Below are 15,306 nucleotides of genomic sequence, written 5' to 3' on the forward strand. Positions count from 1 at the left end.
TGAACTTGTATGTTTAGCTGTCCCAGGCACTTCAAATTCACCTTGAAATTCAAACTATCCCAAAAGAAATCCTTATCTATACTGTCCACTCAGTTGCAAGACTAGAACCTTATTCCATTGTTTTTTAACTCTCATCTACCTTCTGGCAAAGTTCTGTCCGTTCTGTCCCCTCAATATGTATTTCTTCATTCTCTTTTATTCTCAGTTTTTCTGAGGGCTTTGCTAGGCTCCCATCCATTTCAGATGTCTGGTTAGTCCAGCTGCTTGTACGCTCACCCACATCCAGTATATTCTCCACTCTGCTACCAGAATGGACGTTGCATACAAAATCTGCTCACAAATTTAGTGTAGCACACCCTGCTGCAGATACACAGATTCATCCTGCATTTAACTCCTGTTAATAATAATTTTGAGGCTACACTGGAACCTATTTTTGTTTTGTGTCTAATCTCTCACTTGTCTCCTCCTGCTCTCCAGTGCAGGTCCGGTGCTTCAGCCTTACTCAGCTGCATCCAGTCCCAGAATCATTCCACACTTCATTCTCTGTCCTGAGGGCCTTGCTACTTTTTACTTCTCTTTCCCTCAAATACTCTTTTCCTGCCTTTTCCTCTGGCTAATTCTACTTGTTCTGCAAGCTTTAGTGCAGGTAGTAAGTGTGAGCTCTTTGTCTGTCTTCTCCATTTTTGACTTAATGTTCCTTTCTCTGCTCATATAGTATCCAGGATATGGTTCTACTATGGATTTAATATGTTGTAACTATCTATTTACACCTGTCTTTCCCACTAAACTACAACTCCTTGAGGTCAGGGGCTACATCTTTTATCTTTATACCTTCAGCACTTAGCACAACTCCTGACAAAAGTTAAGTAAGGAATAAATCTTTGTTGATACAGTGAATTTTAATAATAGAGTTTTGGGTGTTTTTCCCCTATGTGTGGGGCTGGTTGTTTGAGGTTTGTTTTGTTCTTTAGTCACTAAGTTGTGTCCCACTCTTTTGCGACCCCATGGGCTGTAATCCACCAGGCTCCTTGTAAGGAGTCAGACTGAAGAATAGCTCATATAAAAAATACATATGATCCTTTATCCTCAATGCATAGAGAGTTTTCTTATTCAGAGCTCTCTTGGACCCACTTTCTATTTCTATTTATGCTTCAATGGATCAAGGAAATAAGAACAAGAAGTTCACGATTAAACAGAGTTTATTTCAACCGAACATGGGGAAACTTCTCTAATTTTTTTCTTAATAATTATTGCTTATCTCTGTGAAGTCAATATTCATGTTGTTTCATTTTATGCTCCATTATAGCTGCTGTGAGTGCTTTGGCAAAATTTGGGGCTCAGAATGAAAATCTTCTCCCAAGCATCCTAGTACTCCTACAAAGGTAACTAAAAGAATTAAAAAAAAAAAAAAACAACAGAATGCCATGTGACTGAATAGATAATTCCTCATGGTACCATATCAAATGCCTATAGGGCCTAAGAGTAGAACTGATGGAGTAAGTCAGGGGCAAATGGTGTTTTCCGTACTTTTGGTAATTTTGCGTGTGCTAAGTGCATACAAAATTTGACTTCTAATTTCTCATGCATGATTTTGAGAAAGTGACTTAAATACATGTGCCTCAATTAGTATAGCAGAGGCCAACTTCAAAGAACTTCACTGTGTAGAGTTGAAAATACCAGCTTTTCATGGTCTCCTTAACTCCCTAGTTGATGAGGAAAAGACTTGCTTTAGCAAACACTCCGTGATTACATCTTGCAATTGAAGCAGAAAAATTATAAGCCAAAAGCTGGCTGGTTTAAATAAAACAAATTGCCATTTGAGTAATATCAGTGCCTGGGTTTGGAATCCTTTTTAGTATCCTTGGAAAGTCTAATATTGCCAGTTTTTAGTTTGTAGAAGTCTAAATCTTTACCAAGGTCATGTGGTTGCAGATCAAAGAACAGACTCCAAACTGCTATCTTATCTACTGTGTTCTTCATCATTTTAACGCCTACTTATGTAGTGCTTCTGATTCATAATGATACCATTTCTTTACCAATTCAGAATACCCAGGATGTATGGAGATTTTAGGAGCCACTGTTGGCTGTGGTTGAGCTCTTGAATTACGGTAGTATCAGATGGCCTGGATCGTGTCTGTCAGGCATAGTGGTAAAGCTCTGGATATCTTTTAGAGTGCTATGACATGCCTATTCTGTATCCCCTGGACAGGTGTATGATGGATACTGATGATGAGGTACGGGATAGAGCTACCTTCTATCTGAATGTGCTGCAGCAGAGGCAGATGGCTCTGAATGCTACATATATCTTCAATGGTCAGTGAGAGCCAAGAATGGAGACAAATATACTTTTGTTCTACAAGTGGTGTCTTGGAAGCATATCTCATGATTTGCATATGAGCTGGCTTCGCTAGGCAGAATGCTTGGTTTCTGTCTCAGAATGCACTTCCATTTCTAGAGAAACCTAAAAGTATGTAAAAGTCCAAAGAATATTGCTTGTTCCTGGTTCTCTCTGAGCTCCCTCTTGGATGGGTTTACCTTTTTCCCTTTTCTTATGCTATCTTTGTTTCCACATGGCTCTGTTGCTTTGTTTTCTGGAAGATACTTCCATTTTGTTGCAAATATGTATGCTCAGCTCCTGTGCTTCCTCAGATGGAATTATAAGTGCCTATATTCTTTAATAATTTAGCTTATAAACCTGTGGTTATAGTTTTATTTAGAAAGCTTAAATAAATATTACAAATCTGGGCCTGTCTGGGTCCTAGGATTGGCAAGAAGTTCTAGTGCTGAGAGTTTTCTATTTCATAGGTCTAACAGTCTCTGTACCAGGGATGGAAAAAGCCTTACACCAGTACACGCTGGAGCCTTCAGAAAAGCCCTTTGATATGAAATCTATTCCTCTTGCTACGGCTCCTGTCTTTGAACAGAAAGCAGGTAATGAGAACACTTTGTTTTTAAACTGTTCATAGTTTCACACCAATAAAATACACTGTTGGCATATTTTTTCTAATATTCTTTTAATGGTCACTCCTTCTAAATCTTATAGAACTAAGATGAATGATATTTTTAAAGTTAGGGTTTTAAAATTTTTTCCGTATTTTCCCATGAAAGCAAGAATATGAAGTGTGACATAGAATGAAAGATTCTTCTAATGCTGAGTGTTAGAGCTTTTGAAGTTAGTTGTCAGTGTTTCAGAGCTGTAGTGGTGTTGTCACCTCCTATTTTTGTTTTGTGATCTTGATTAACTTCTTAGTTAATTTTTCTTTTGGAGGCTTAAAAAATAAATGGATAAAGCGTATAGTGGTTCAAACCAAAAATGAAAGATCTTACGCCCTCAACATTTTCAGTTTGTTGTTGTTGATACTACATAAGTAGTTTTTCCTATCTGAATAACGAGATTTGTTTTTATAAACCGTTCCTTCTTTTAAGAGTAATTTTAAAAATATTCTGGTCCATAAAAGCAAATTCTGTATTTTTAGAACTTGCTTTATTTCATGAAGTACGTTCACTAAATATACTTTGAGTGTCTCTCCAAAAAGCGTGACAAAGAACCTCCTGGTATGATTTAGCAATAGCTCTTATATATCTGCTGCAAGTTTTGTCGTCATCTCCTGTATGCATGTTTGACTTGATAGTGGGAGGGAAAGCTCACTTAACTGCTCATCCCTGTCTCTGTAGAAATCACACTGGTGTCCACTAAGCCCGAGAAGCTGGCTCCTTCCAGGCAAGACATTTTCCAAGGTATGATGATTTGATGTGTAGAGGAAGTAGCCCAGCTCCCTAGGCATTGTAACTATAATGAAGGCCCGCACTTTTTATTCAATTTTATTAGTTCTCAGTATGGGAAATCTTTATATGACTGAATATAATTTATTGTCATAGCTTCCTGTTGTTAGGACTACTGGAATCTGTGGGAGTTGGCAATTTCCAGTTGTCAGCTTACTGAGAATGTTGTTCTTACCCTGTATCTTGGTTAATGGGACTCAAATCAGATGAAATTAGGAATTGAGTTTCTTTTTTATTTTTTGCTTTTAGTAATTAACTGTGAAGTGAAGTGAGAGTCGCTCAGTTGTGTCTGACTCTTTGCGACCCCCTGGACTATACAGTCCATGGTATTTTCCAGGCCAGGATACTGGAGTGGATGGCCTTTCCCTTCTTCAGGGGATCATCCCAACCCAGGGATTGAACCCATGTCTTCCAAATTGCAGGCAGATTCTTTAGCACAGCTGAGCCACCAGGGAAGCCCAATTAACAGTATAAACTCTTACTTAAAAGATTACTTCACTAAAGCTTGGGGACACATTATTAATTGAGTATTCTTAAAACATTTTAGCTACCCAGAGTAATATCTTCCCTTGTCTTATTTTGCTTCCTTCTTTTCTTTCCTTTTTTCTTGATAGAGCAACTGGCTGCCATTCCTGAGTTTATGAATCTAGGACCCTTGTTCAAGTCTTCTGAGCCTGTTCAACTTACAGAAGCAGAGACAGAATATTTTGTTCGTTGTGTCAAGCACATGTTTACCAATCACATTGTGTTCCAGGTGAGAGAAGTGTCATAACTGGCTCTGGTAAGGGATTTAGTATTAATTCTCCTTTAGTTTAGAATACACAGAAGAACTGTACAAAAAAGATCTTCATGACCCAGTTAATCACGATGGTGTGATCACTCACCTAGAGCCAGACATCCTGGAATGTGAAGTCAAGTGGGCCTTAGAAAGCATCACTATGAACAAAGCTAGTGGAGGTGATGGAATTCCAGTTGAGCTATTTCAAATCCTGAAAGATGATGCTGTGAAAGTGCTGCACTCAATATACCAGCAAATTTGGAAACCTCAGCAGTGGCCACAGGACTGGAAAAGGTCAGTTTTCATTCCAGTACCTAAGAAAGGCAATGAATGCCAAAGAATGCTCAAACTACCACATAATTGCACTCATCTCACACGCTAGCAAAGTAATGCTCAAAATTCTCCAAGCCAGGCTTCAGCAATATGTGAACCATGAACTTCCAGATGTTCAAGCTGGTTTTAGAAAAGGCAGAGGAACCAGAGATCAAACTGCCAACATCCGCTGGGATCATAAAAAGCAAGAGAGTTCCAGAAAAACATCTGCTTTATTGTCTGTGCCAAAGCCTTTGACTCTGTGGATCACAATAAACTGTGGAAAATTCTGAAAGATATGGGAATACCAGACCACCTGACCTGCCTCTTGAGAAACCTGTATGCAGGTCAGGAAGCAACAGTTAGAACTGGACATGGAACAACAGACTGGTTCCAAATAGGAAAAGGAGTATGTCAAGGCTATAAATGGTCACCCTGCTTATTTAACTTATATGCAGAGTACATCATGAGAAACACTGGGCTGGATGAAGCACAAGCTGGAATCAAGATTGCCAGGAGAAATATCAATAACCCCAGATATGCAGATGACATCAACCTTATGGCACAAAGTGAAAAAGAACTAAAGAGCCTCTTGATGAAAGTGAAAGAGGAGAGTGAAAAAGTTGGCTTAAAGCTCAACATTCAGAAAACTAAGATCATGGCATCTGGTCCCATCACTCCATGGCAAATAGATGGGGAAACAGTGGCTGACTTTATATTTTTGGGCTCCAAAATCACTGCAGATGGTGAAATTAAATTTTATTTAATTTAAGTAAATAACTGCAGCCATGAAATTAAAAGATGTTTGCTCCTTGGAAGGGAAGTTATGATCAACCTAGACAGCATATTAAAAAGCAGAGACATTACTTTGCCAACAAAGGTCCGTCTAGTCAAGACTATGGTTTTTTCAGTGGTCATGTATAGATGTGAGAATTGGACTATAAAGAAAGCTGAATGCCAAAGAATTGATGCTTTTGAACTGTGGTGTTGGAGAAGACCCTTGAGAGTCCCCTAGACTGCAAGGAGATCCAGCCAGTCCATCCTGAAGGAGATCAGTCCTGAATATTCATTGGAAGGACTGATGTTAAAGCTGAAACCCCAATACTTTGGCCACCTGATACGAAGAACTGACTCATTGGAAAAGACCCTGATGCTGGGAAAGATTGAAGGCAGGAGGAGAAGGGGACGACAGAGGATGAGATGGTTGGATGGCATCACCGACTCAATGGACATGAGTTTGGGTAAACTCCAGGAGTTGGTGAAGGACAGGGAGGACTAGCGTGCTACGGTTCATGGGTTGCAAAGAGTGACTGAACTCCTTTAGTCTTTGATTCTGGTTCCTTTTATAGAGAACCAACTTGCCAGCATTTTTCTGGTTTTCTTTCCTAACTCCATAGCTAGAGAGATGCCTTTGTGTGATGGGAAACTTTTGATGATTTAAACTTAAAAGGACATAAAACTGAAATGTCTGAAAAAGTTGGCCAGCATAAAGTATAACCTGTGAAAAAATGATCATCACTTAATATCAGGGTAAATTAAGTGTGTTGTTCCAAAAACTTGGATTTCAATTCGATTCTCAGCCAGCTGTCAGACTTCTACCATCTTGTTTGGTAGAACTCAACCTCAGGAAAGAGGAAAACACTGGTGAATAATATAAACAAGAAAGACCTCAAGAATAAGCTTATCCTTGTTGTCTCAAGAAAAATCTTAGGGGGAGACATGCATGGTGTTTAGAGAGAGAAGGTTTAATGGATTCCAGAAGTGACTCGGGGGTTATGGGGAGGAAGAAACAATTTACTTGAAAACCGTTTTTTTTCATAACTTTCCCATTTGATGACTTTTCAGTTTGACTGTACCAATACTCTCAACGACCAGCTCCTGGAGAAAGTGACAGTGCAGGTGGAGCCATCGGAGGCCTATGAAGTGCTGTGTTGTGTCCCAGCCCCCAGCCTGCCTTACAATCAACCGGGAGTATGCTATACTCTGGTTCGTTTACCCGAAGATGACTCAATAGCAGGTACTAATACACAGAATACAGGAGATGTGATTAAGAGTGCATTACCACTTGAACTCTGAAGTGTCTGGACAGATACTTGGGGTCCAAGAATTTGTTTCTTTTCTGGGATTAATAAATGTAGTGATAATGAACGGTAAATTTATAAAGTTAGTTACTGCTACAGAAATACTAATTTTATAACCAAGTTTCTGAGTAAAATATGCTGGACATTTAATCTTAAAAGAGAAACTGAATGTATACAGTGGTAGCCCAAAACAGAACTGAGACTTCCTGTTGAAACAGCATCACCACTAGTGAGGGTGCACATACCTGACGTCCCCTGTGAAGGATCAGGGCCTCCCCGATGTTTCTTAGGGCAGCCTCAGGGCTTTTTAGTTAGTAGACCCATGGCATCGTAAAATATTTTTTTTTAAGGGTCCTATAACACAAGGCAAGTGTCTGAGAGTATGTCTCAGCCTAGTGACTGGTTTAACCAACATTTGTATATCCACAGTTGAAAAGGGCTCTGTGATCCGCTTGACCTGTTGTGCACCTGGGGATTGGGTTGGGAGCATGGTTGGGGGGAGGGGGCAGCGCGCGTTGGAAGGAGAGCCAACTGCTAGCGTCAACAGTGGTTACAGATTTGGATTCTGAGATATTATGACCTACCTCCTGTGAATGTCAAGTACTTGATTTCTTTTCTCCGTTTTCCCACCTGAGTTGTTTTCTTCCCATATTTGCTGCAGAGTATTCACAACTGTTACCCAGTTTGTACCGAAATAAGCACACACATTGCACTTAGATTTTGAACAGTTTTTATTACTAGTACAGGAAAAAACAATTTTTACTACTAATACAGGAAAAAACATATAGCTAACAAATATTGGGAAAATTACAGAGTTACAAGAAATCGTAAAAGTACTAGTAAATAGTTATCCCTGGTCATCATTCAGTTACATTTGGGGCTTAATCTGTCTTCCTTTAGCCCCTCTCCCAACTCCCTTTTTAGATACTGGTTCCGGGAGCGCCTGCCCAGTCTCATCTGTGTTGGATGATAGACCAGGCTACTCAACTCTAGCACGAGGTAGATTCAAGTTGGCACCATTGCTGGGTCTGAACCCCAGGTTGTTCCCTCTGGCCCTGGGTGGACCTGCAGTTGCAGCCACCCTGGATCCATAACCCCCTGGGTAGGAAGGCACTTTCTATCTGGCCTCCACTATTTCTCCTTTGAACATTAGGCCATCCAACTTTAACCTTTAATTATCTCCTTTACCCCTTTTTATGAGGTTTCTCTTATTCCATTCCCTTTTAACTTCACTTTCTTTCCTGGTCTGTTTCCTTCTGGTTAGATTTGTCTAATGTCCACCAGCCCAGTAATTAAGCTGGCTGTAGTCTTATGTAGCTAGTTTCATTTAACCTTATTCTAAACCAATATCTGGGCCCAGTCTTAATGTCGCCCTGTGGCTTTTGCCATCATCCTGGGATACTCTGTCCTTTTTCTAGTAGCCACCTCTCCATATTTCAAAATTCTAACCCCATTTTTACTTCCCACAAACTTTCTGTCTTTTAAGGAATGCCATTACTTTGTCACTTAATTTTAGAGGGAACCAAAATGCTAAACTCATTGAAGAATCAAGCTCTTCCCAATTGAGAATACTAGCTCCTCCCATTTCCCCAGGTTCACTTGGATAACTGATAACTCAGGTGCCTCACATCCCAGGGAGTGGTTCTAACAGAATACAATAAATAACAGTTTTACAGTATCAAAAATACATAAAACAACAATATTGAAATTACAGAAGTTACATACAGTATAGGAGAAAACAACAACAACAGAAAACATTTCTACCAACACAGAAAGCATAAGGGAGGTTTTATTCCTCCTTACTAAGGAGTTAATTTCTTTTTAAAACATATATCTTACAAATTAGCCCAGAGGTTTCAGCTTTTGGTCTGCTGGCTATGGACTCTTTTGGTTGATGGTTGTTATTGGGGTTTTTTTTTTGGTTGTTAGTATTTTGTTTATAAAAATTTGGCATTTGGAGAATTTTCTAAATTCAAAAGGGTTTGCTGATTGGTGTTCAAACTCAGTTATAAACTCTTGTGATTGTATCTTGGATAAAAGAAATGAAATTTAGTCTCAACATTTGGACTTTTAAAACTTTGAAAGTTTTAAAAAATTAGTAGGTTGACTTACTGATTTTACCAATGATTTTACCCATCAGTTACCTGCTTAGGGAAAAACAAAAAACAAAAAAAAAAACCTCCTTTCTATTCTTTAATCTATGTTAGAAATTATGAAATTTTGAGCCTATGGCCAATCCCAAGTCTTTGCTGTGCAATGAATAGAAGAGAAATACCAGGGCACAGGTGGTAATACAAGTCTTTTTTCCCTATTCCTTCCTTTCAGCATTTTCCTGTTGCAGATATTCTGAATCTTAGCCAATTACATAAAGATCTATATATCACCTCTGCCTGTCTCATCTCAGAAAAGATATTTTCCACATAGTTACAGGAAAAAAAATAGAAATTCTATAGATTGTGATTTCCTTCCTTCAGCCTGAAAACTATACAGAATAGGAAGGAAAATAGGTTTTGGAGACAGATAAATTAGGATTTGAATTCTGACTCTGCTACAGACTGAGTGCTTAATTGTAGGCAAATGTTTTGATCTCTGTACGCCTTTTAGAATTATTGTAAGGATAAAATGAAATTAAGTGATGAGTATGGTGCCAGACACATAGTAAATACTTAATAGATAGAAGGTATTCTGAAACTATCCACTTTCTCCCTTTACCTAACTCTTTAAAAATCAAGCCGTTCACAGTTCAAAAGATAGAGACCCACCAATTTCCTCAGAAAGTTATTCTGTCAGTTGTTCTTATCTTTTCTTTATCTTTAAACCTTCCCATTTCTCCTTACTGTGAAAGTGTACAAAAAAATCTGTGCCATCTGAAAAAAATTTAAACTCAACATCAAGTATTACCATAACGCCTTCCTTGAAATATTGGGAAATTATAAAAAGGGTAATCAACATCTTAAGTCTCAATTAGTCCTACTGATCTGTCCTCCAGCAACTACCCTTTACTTAAAAACTGTCAGAAAAGCCTTCAAGGGAGCATACTTTCCTAGTGTCCTTTCTCACACAGCAACTTTCTTTCCTCTGCATGTTTATTACACCAGTAACAACACATATATGCAACATTCTATGAATTTTTTCCCTCCTTGGGACCTCTGTAATGACCATACCCTTTCGTTTTATTACTTACTCAGAATCATTCTAATCCCTATATTGCTTTTATTATTGAACTCTCAGTTCTTATAGAATCATATTTCTTAACTCAAACCATCTGAGCAAATTTAAATGGCCCTCAACAGAAAGTGTCCATACCAAGGTCATATTTAACAGTACATGTCTGAATCTTTTTCTGGTTTTCGCTAGGGATGCTGCCTCCCACTTAACAGCTCACAACTCTTTCACATGACACATACCTACATTCATACTGTAGTTCTCGACTTTCTGCCCACACCTCCTTAAACCTTTATATTAACTGGAGCTACCCCAGGATTCTGATGGACTCCAAACTCTTCTCTGAAGCTGCTGTTTCCATTCCATTATTTGCTGTTCAGTATTGATCATATTAACTCCTGACACTCCGAATTAAATCCACAATTTCAAAATTTATCTCAGTTTCTTTTTACTCTGACTCACCTCCAACCACTCACTGGGATTCATATTACTGATCCTTAATGAAACCTTGCATTCTTCCAAGCTAAGCACATAATCTGCAATCTTTGTTCAAACACTAAAAAAAGCAGGCAGGATAAGTTGAACATTACTATTTAGCCACAATATATCCATTCCCTTTATCACCAGAATTTGTATGAGTCTAGCTAGAGAGTCCATATTCCTCCAAGTTTGACCTGTTAAAGAGACTGGCCAAGGTTCAAGCCTGAGACACTCATTCACTTGTTCATTCATCTCATAACCAATTTCCCCTTCTCCAAACACTGAAGTTTTTAATGTTTCCTCTGTGCTGGCTTTGAACCTTTCTTCCTGTCCTATTTCATGTTCGCCATCATCACTGATAGCTGTCATCTTTATTGCTGCCTTTCTTGAATGATAACCCCTCTCCAGAGTGCAGTGTAACCATGGGACATCCACTCATTTCTTCTTCCCTCTCTTGTAGCCTTAGAAAAAGCCTCTGCTGGTTGGTACCCCCCAGGTTTGGTTCAGTCTGGCCTTTAAATGCCTTCAGTATGTGAAAATGTGAACCTACTCTTTATTGTTCAAACACTCCCATCCTCTGGCATGCGTTATCATCTCTGACGTCCAGAGTACTAATGGCACGAGGACTGCTGCTCATGCTCCCCCTTCAGATTTTGTTTTTTGACTTTCTCTCTATATGACCATTTATTCTCTTGAATCCACCCACTCTGACATAATTACCTGATAGATTTTTTTCAGGCAGCCACCAGTTTCCTTGTGACGATTTCTTTTTATGTTTTCTCCCATTTTTCCTTATTTCATTAATTGTGATCAAGTTGAACAGGTAGCACTCTGCATCATAACTGTAATAATGTTCCTTAATAATCGCAAGAATGATTTATATGTATACTGTCAACTAAGTTCCCACTTTAACCACTTCTTTCCATTTTTCCTTTGCTCACTTTCATTAGAAAAACAACAAACATAAGAACACTTTATCAAGTTTGTGTAGGAGGCATATTTTCTCAGTGCTAAATACAGTTCTTTAAAAATCCTGTTGATTGCACCGTACCACTTTTGCTTTGTACTTGACCATGTTGTAGCCTCTCCCTCCATAAGCATTCTGCATTGTCTCTCTTCCCATAAAACAGTGCTTGCTCCTGGTCGTGACAGACGGCACCTCTGCTTTCTTATAGTCACTAGTCTGCACCTACTGTCTGGCCTCCATACCACATACGGTACCCCTCCTGCCCATGAGATCTGCTGGATTCCAGATTGGGAGCTCTTGAAGCTGTCTTCCCCTTTTCTGTGGAGCCCCCTTTAACTACCCTGACCCTTTACACAGCCATGAGGTCCTCCCTGCCCTCCATGCTGCCTGTCCCTTTCTTTTCCCATTGACTCTCCTCACCCATCTCAACACTGGCCCACCACCTTCACAGCCACTCCAGAACCCGAAGTCTCTGTCTCTGCACGCTGAGTGTGAGTGAGCCTTGCTCAACCATCCTCTGCCTTTTCTCCACTCTTGTGTTCCAGCCCCTCTGCTTTGTCCTCAGTACGCCATCCTGCTTCCCCGACCACCTGCCCACAGGGGCAGTGGGCTTTTCCTTGATATCTGCTCTCTCATTGAGCCTCCCTCATGCTCCCCTGTAGCCAGCTCTTGGTCTGCAACATACTGCAGTGACTCTGTATGCTGTTCCCAGTCATCCCTAAGTACCTGTCTTGTCAGGTCCCTCAGGCTTCTGTCAGACCTTCTATCATTTCATCTAGTCATGCTCTGCACTGACAGCCTTGTTTCAGACACTTTCTACAGCCCACTGCCTCTACCAGCTCATCCTCCTCTGCCTCATCCACTTCTCCCATGTTCCACCATGGCCTCAACTGTGCTGTCCTCTGTCTCCTGTGCGGGCTTGCTCACTGCCTTGGCCCACTCATGGGGGCAGAGCTCCTGGATGGACATCGGCTCCATCCTTTTGCCACTTTGCTGTCACACTTCATGCACTGTGTTCCCTGACCCTCTCAACTACCCTCTCCCACACTAGATAACGGGTGCCATCGCCTCACCTTCCTCACTCTTCTTACCCATTAGACCTCCTCTCCTCTACCACCTGTTTCAGAATGCTCACCTGATCCCTCCTACCCCTGGGGCCTGATTTCATCATCTCTCCTGACTTCTTCTCTACTGCACAAATGCAAAAGAAACTATGCAACCTTAGTCATGTGACATTCTTTAAAGAGGCTACTGTCTGAATCTTCCAGCTCATTCTTCTCTGTCCTGTGCATCCTTCTTGATCCTCACCATCTGCTCAAACCAGTTCAGGACTCTCTGCTTCAGCACTGATACGCTGCTGAATCCACACGCTGTACCTTCCAACCCACCCTCACGTACCAGGCTGAGCTCACCTCCTGGGCGCCATGACCCCATGTTGCCCCTCCCTGTAACCTTTCGTTTCCATCCACACCCTTGTCTCACAGTCTTCTGATCAGGTCTCGGGGAGCCTCAGCCTTCGATTCTCCTACTTTTCCTTTCAGCACAGCACTCTTACCTTCTTCTCACCCTCTTGCCCCACACCTGCCAGCCCCCTTCCTGACACCTCCACACTCTGTCCAGACCTGCACAGAGCCCTGGGCCTGCTGTCCGCCCTCCTCCTCCCCCTCCTCCTCCCTCCTGGCAGTCACCTCTACCAGACGCCCCGACCTCTCCCACCCCCGCCGCCCCTTCCATCGTGTGGGCGTCCCCTCTGGTGTTCTCTGCACAAGTGTACACAACCTGCTGGGCCTGCTGTCTGCCCTCCTGCCCTCCTCCCTCCTAGCAGTCATCTATCCCCCAGACGCTCTTCTGCACTACCTCTCCCACCCCCTCTGCCAAGGCCTTCCATTGTGTGGACATCCCCTCTGGTGTTCTCTGCACAAATACATACAACGCTCCTTCCTTTCAGTCATTACTTCCATCTCCCTTGGCCCTACTAAAGAGTTTTAAATCTTAAGCTCAGGGACACCATGCTTGCAATCTACTCCCCATTTATTGACAGTAAACCACCCCCCATCCTACCCCCCACCCCCCTTCATTCAAGTGCCTTGTCGGCTACATTCATTTATTCGCTGTCTGCCTGGTCCTGGGTCCTTTTCCTCCAAGTCTGACAGTCTGGACTCTGATGCCTCCCTCTGCCCCACCCAGGGGCTCATCTGCTCACCCTTCACCTCTCTGCCCAGCTCTCCACCTGCCCTCCCCCCCAGTGATTCTCACCCGAGGATGCATGACCCCCAAGGCTGGCCTATCAGCAGCATCTCTGAGGAATGTTTTTGTGTTTTCTTTTTGCATGTTTTTGGGTTTGTTTTTGTTTGGAGCAGAGCGCTGCTCGCCCTCTGATGTTCTGATAGGCCTCCCTTGGGGTCCATGCCCCAGCCCCCCCGCGGGTGAAAACCACCCCCCCCACCCCGGGGAAGAATCACTGCTGTGGAGGGCCAGCCTGCCTCCCTGGGCTGCACTCTCCCCTTGCCAGCTCCTCAAAGATCCCAGCTCTGCTGCCCTGACACTGGCCCGGCACTGTCCCCCTGGAACCCCCTCATTCCCTTCCACGTTAGCTCCCTGACACCTGATGTGCCCCAGACCCCAGTCTGCATTAGAGCACTTCTCTTGTTAAGCCACACCCCCTGCCAACAGTCCTCTCCCCACCCCTCACCCTTTATGACTCTCAGGCATTGGGACAATATCTTTGGTGCAAACCTGTCCTTCTTGGCACTTGCTCTGTCCATTACCCCAGGTTACCCCTCTTCATTTCAGACCTGTGACACCATCCTCCTGGGGAGCCTTGCCCTCCCCCCCAGTCTCCCTGTCTCTCTGTGTTTCCACTGAACAGACCTTCCCCTTACTCCCTTCCTGCAGTGACTCCCCTTTGTCCTCTCTGTGGACTCACTGGTCCTCCCAGTCCTCAACCTGTAGTCACCACCCCAACACTGGGCATGCCATCAGTCCAGAAGCTCAGTTAAAGCACATGATGTTCCCAGTATCTGAAGTTGGCTCATAACCACCCCCCCCAACCTTGATCCCAAACATCCCCCTCCCATGTCCAGCTCTGTCAAACCTGACCTGAACCCCAACCCAAAGCCATTCCCTACCCACTCCTGATACCTACCTCCCACTCTGTCTCCCGACCCCATCCCCAGCAGATCGGATCCGTAGTACTGAAGAGCCTGGCCGAAAGTTCTACCCCAGCCACGACATTCCAGGCTGCAGCAGCAGCCACTGCTCCCACCCACCGCTAGCCACCCCTTTCTTTTCACGCCTCCCTCCACAAGCCTCAGCCCCCACTGGCTGGCCCTGTAACTCCAAGTCCTTCTGGGTGGCCCGTCTGCCAGAATGCCTCTCTGCCACTCCCTCTTCTCCTTCCCCCTGCTGCTGTCCAGCCTGTGTCCCTTCCCCTGCCCTCTGCTCTCCATCCTCCCCGGGTGCCTCCCATCACCTGGTCTGTCTCTGCCAGGTGACCCTCCTGTCCTGCCACATCAAGACCCCGTGTGGACGTTCCTTCCTGTCACCTTTCCTCACGTGATCCACTCCTCGCCTTCCCCTCCCTGGCCCAGGGAGAGCATCAGCCTCTCCTCTCCGTGCTCCCCGATGCCTGTCATCACTGCCCTGGGTCATCCCTTCTCCATAGGGGGTGCTCCCTCCTGGGACCTGCTCTCCCAGCTCACACTCTTTCCATCCCCTGCCCTGCCCCCTTCTCTCCAGAA

At 43.0% G+C, this 15,306-nt stretch overlaps 1 protein-coding gene across 12 annotated transcripts in view; it reads left to right on the forward strand.

Moving 5' to 3' along the window:
• COPG2 (coat protein complex I subunit gamma 2) overlaps positions 1 to 15,306 on the forward strand; it is a 185,166-nt gene that overhangs the window by 81,164 nt on the left and 88,696 nt on the right. For all 12 annotated transcript variants that reach the window (XR_015162144.1, XR_015162145.1, XM_086395614.1 and 9 more), the window contains 6 exons: positions 1,307 to 1,382; positions 2,210 to 2,313; positions 2,806 to 2,931; positions 3,676 to 3,738; positions 4,398 to 4,537; positions 6,719 to 6,890. Coding sequence is in view for 10 of the 12 variants with exons in the window: in XM_086395614.1 (XP_086251740.1) it covers positions 1,307 to 1,382; positions 2,210 to 2,313; positions 2,806 to 2,931; positions 3,676 to 3,738; positions 4,398 to 4,537; positions 6,719 to 6,890 (681 nt within the window). In the remaining 2 variants the exon portion in view is untranslated. The remainder of the gene's footprint in view (positions 1 to 1,306; positions 1,383 to 2,209; positions 2,314 to 2,805; positions 2,932 to 3,675; positions 3,739 to 4,397; positions 4,538 to 6,718; positions 6,891 to 15,306) is intronic.

The sequence above is a fragment of the Bos grunniens genome, chromosome 4, assembly GCF_055505025.1.
Source record: "Bos grunniens cultivar Pamir isolate PY7600 chromosome 4, Bosgru_T2T1.0, whole genome shotgun sequence".
In the NCBI taxonomy this organism is placed as follows: domain Eukaryota; kingdom Metazoa; phylum Chordata; class Mammalia; order Artiodactyla; family Bovidae; genus Bos; species Bos grunniens.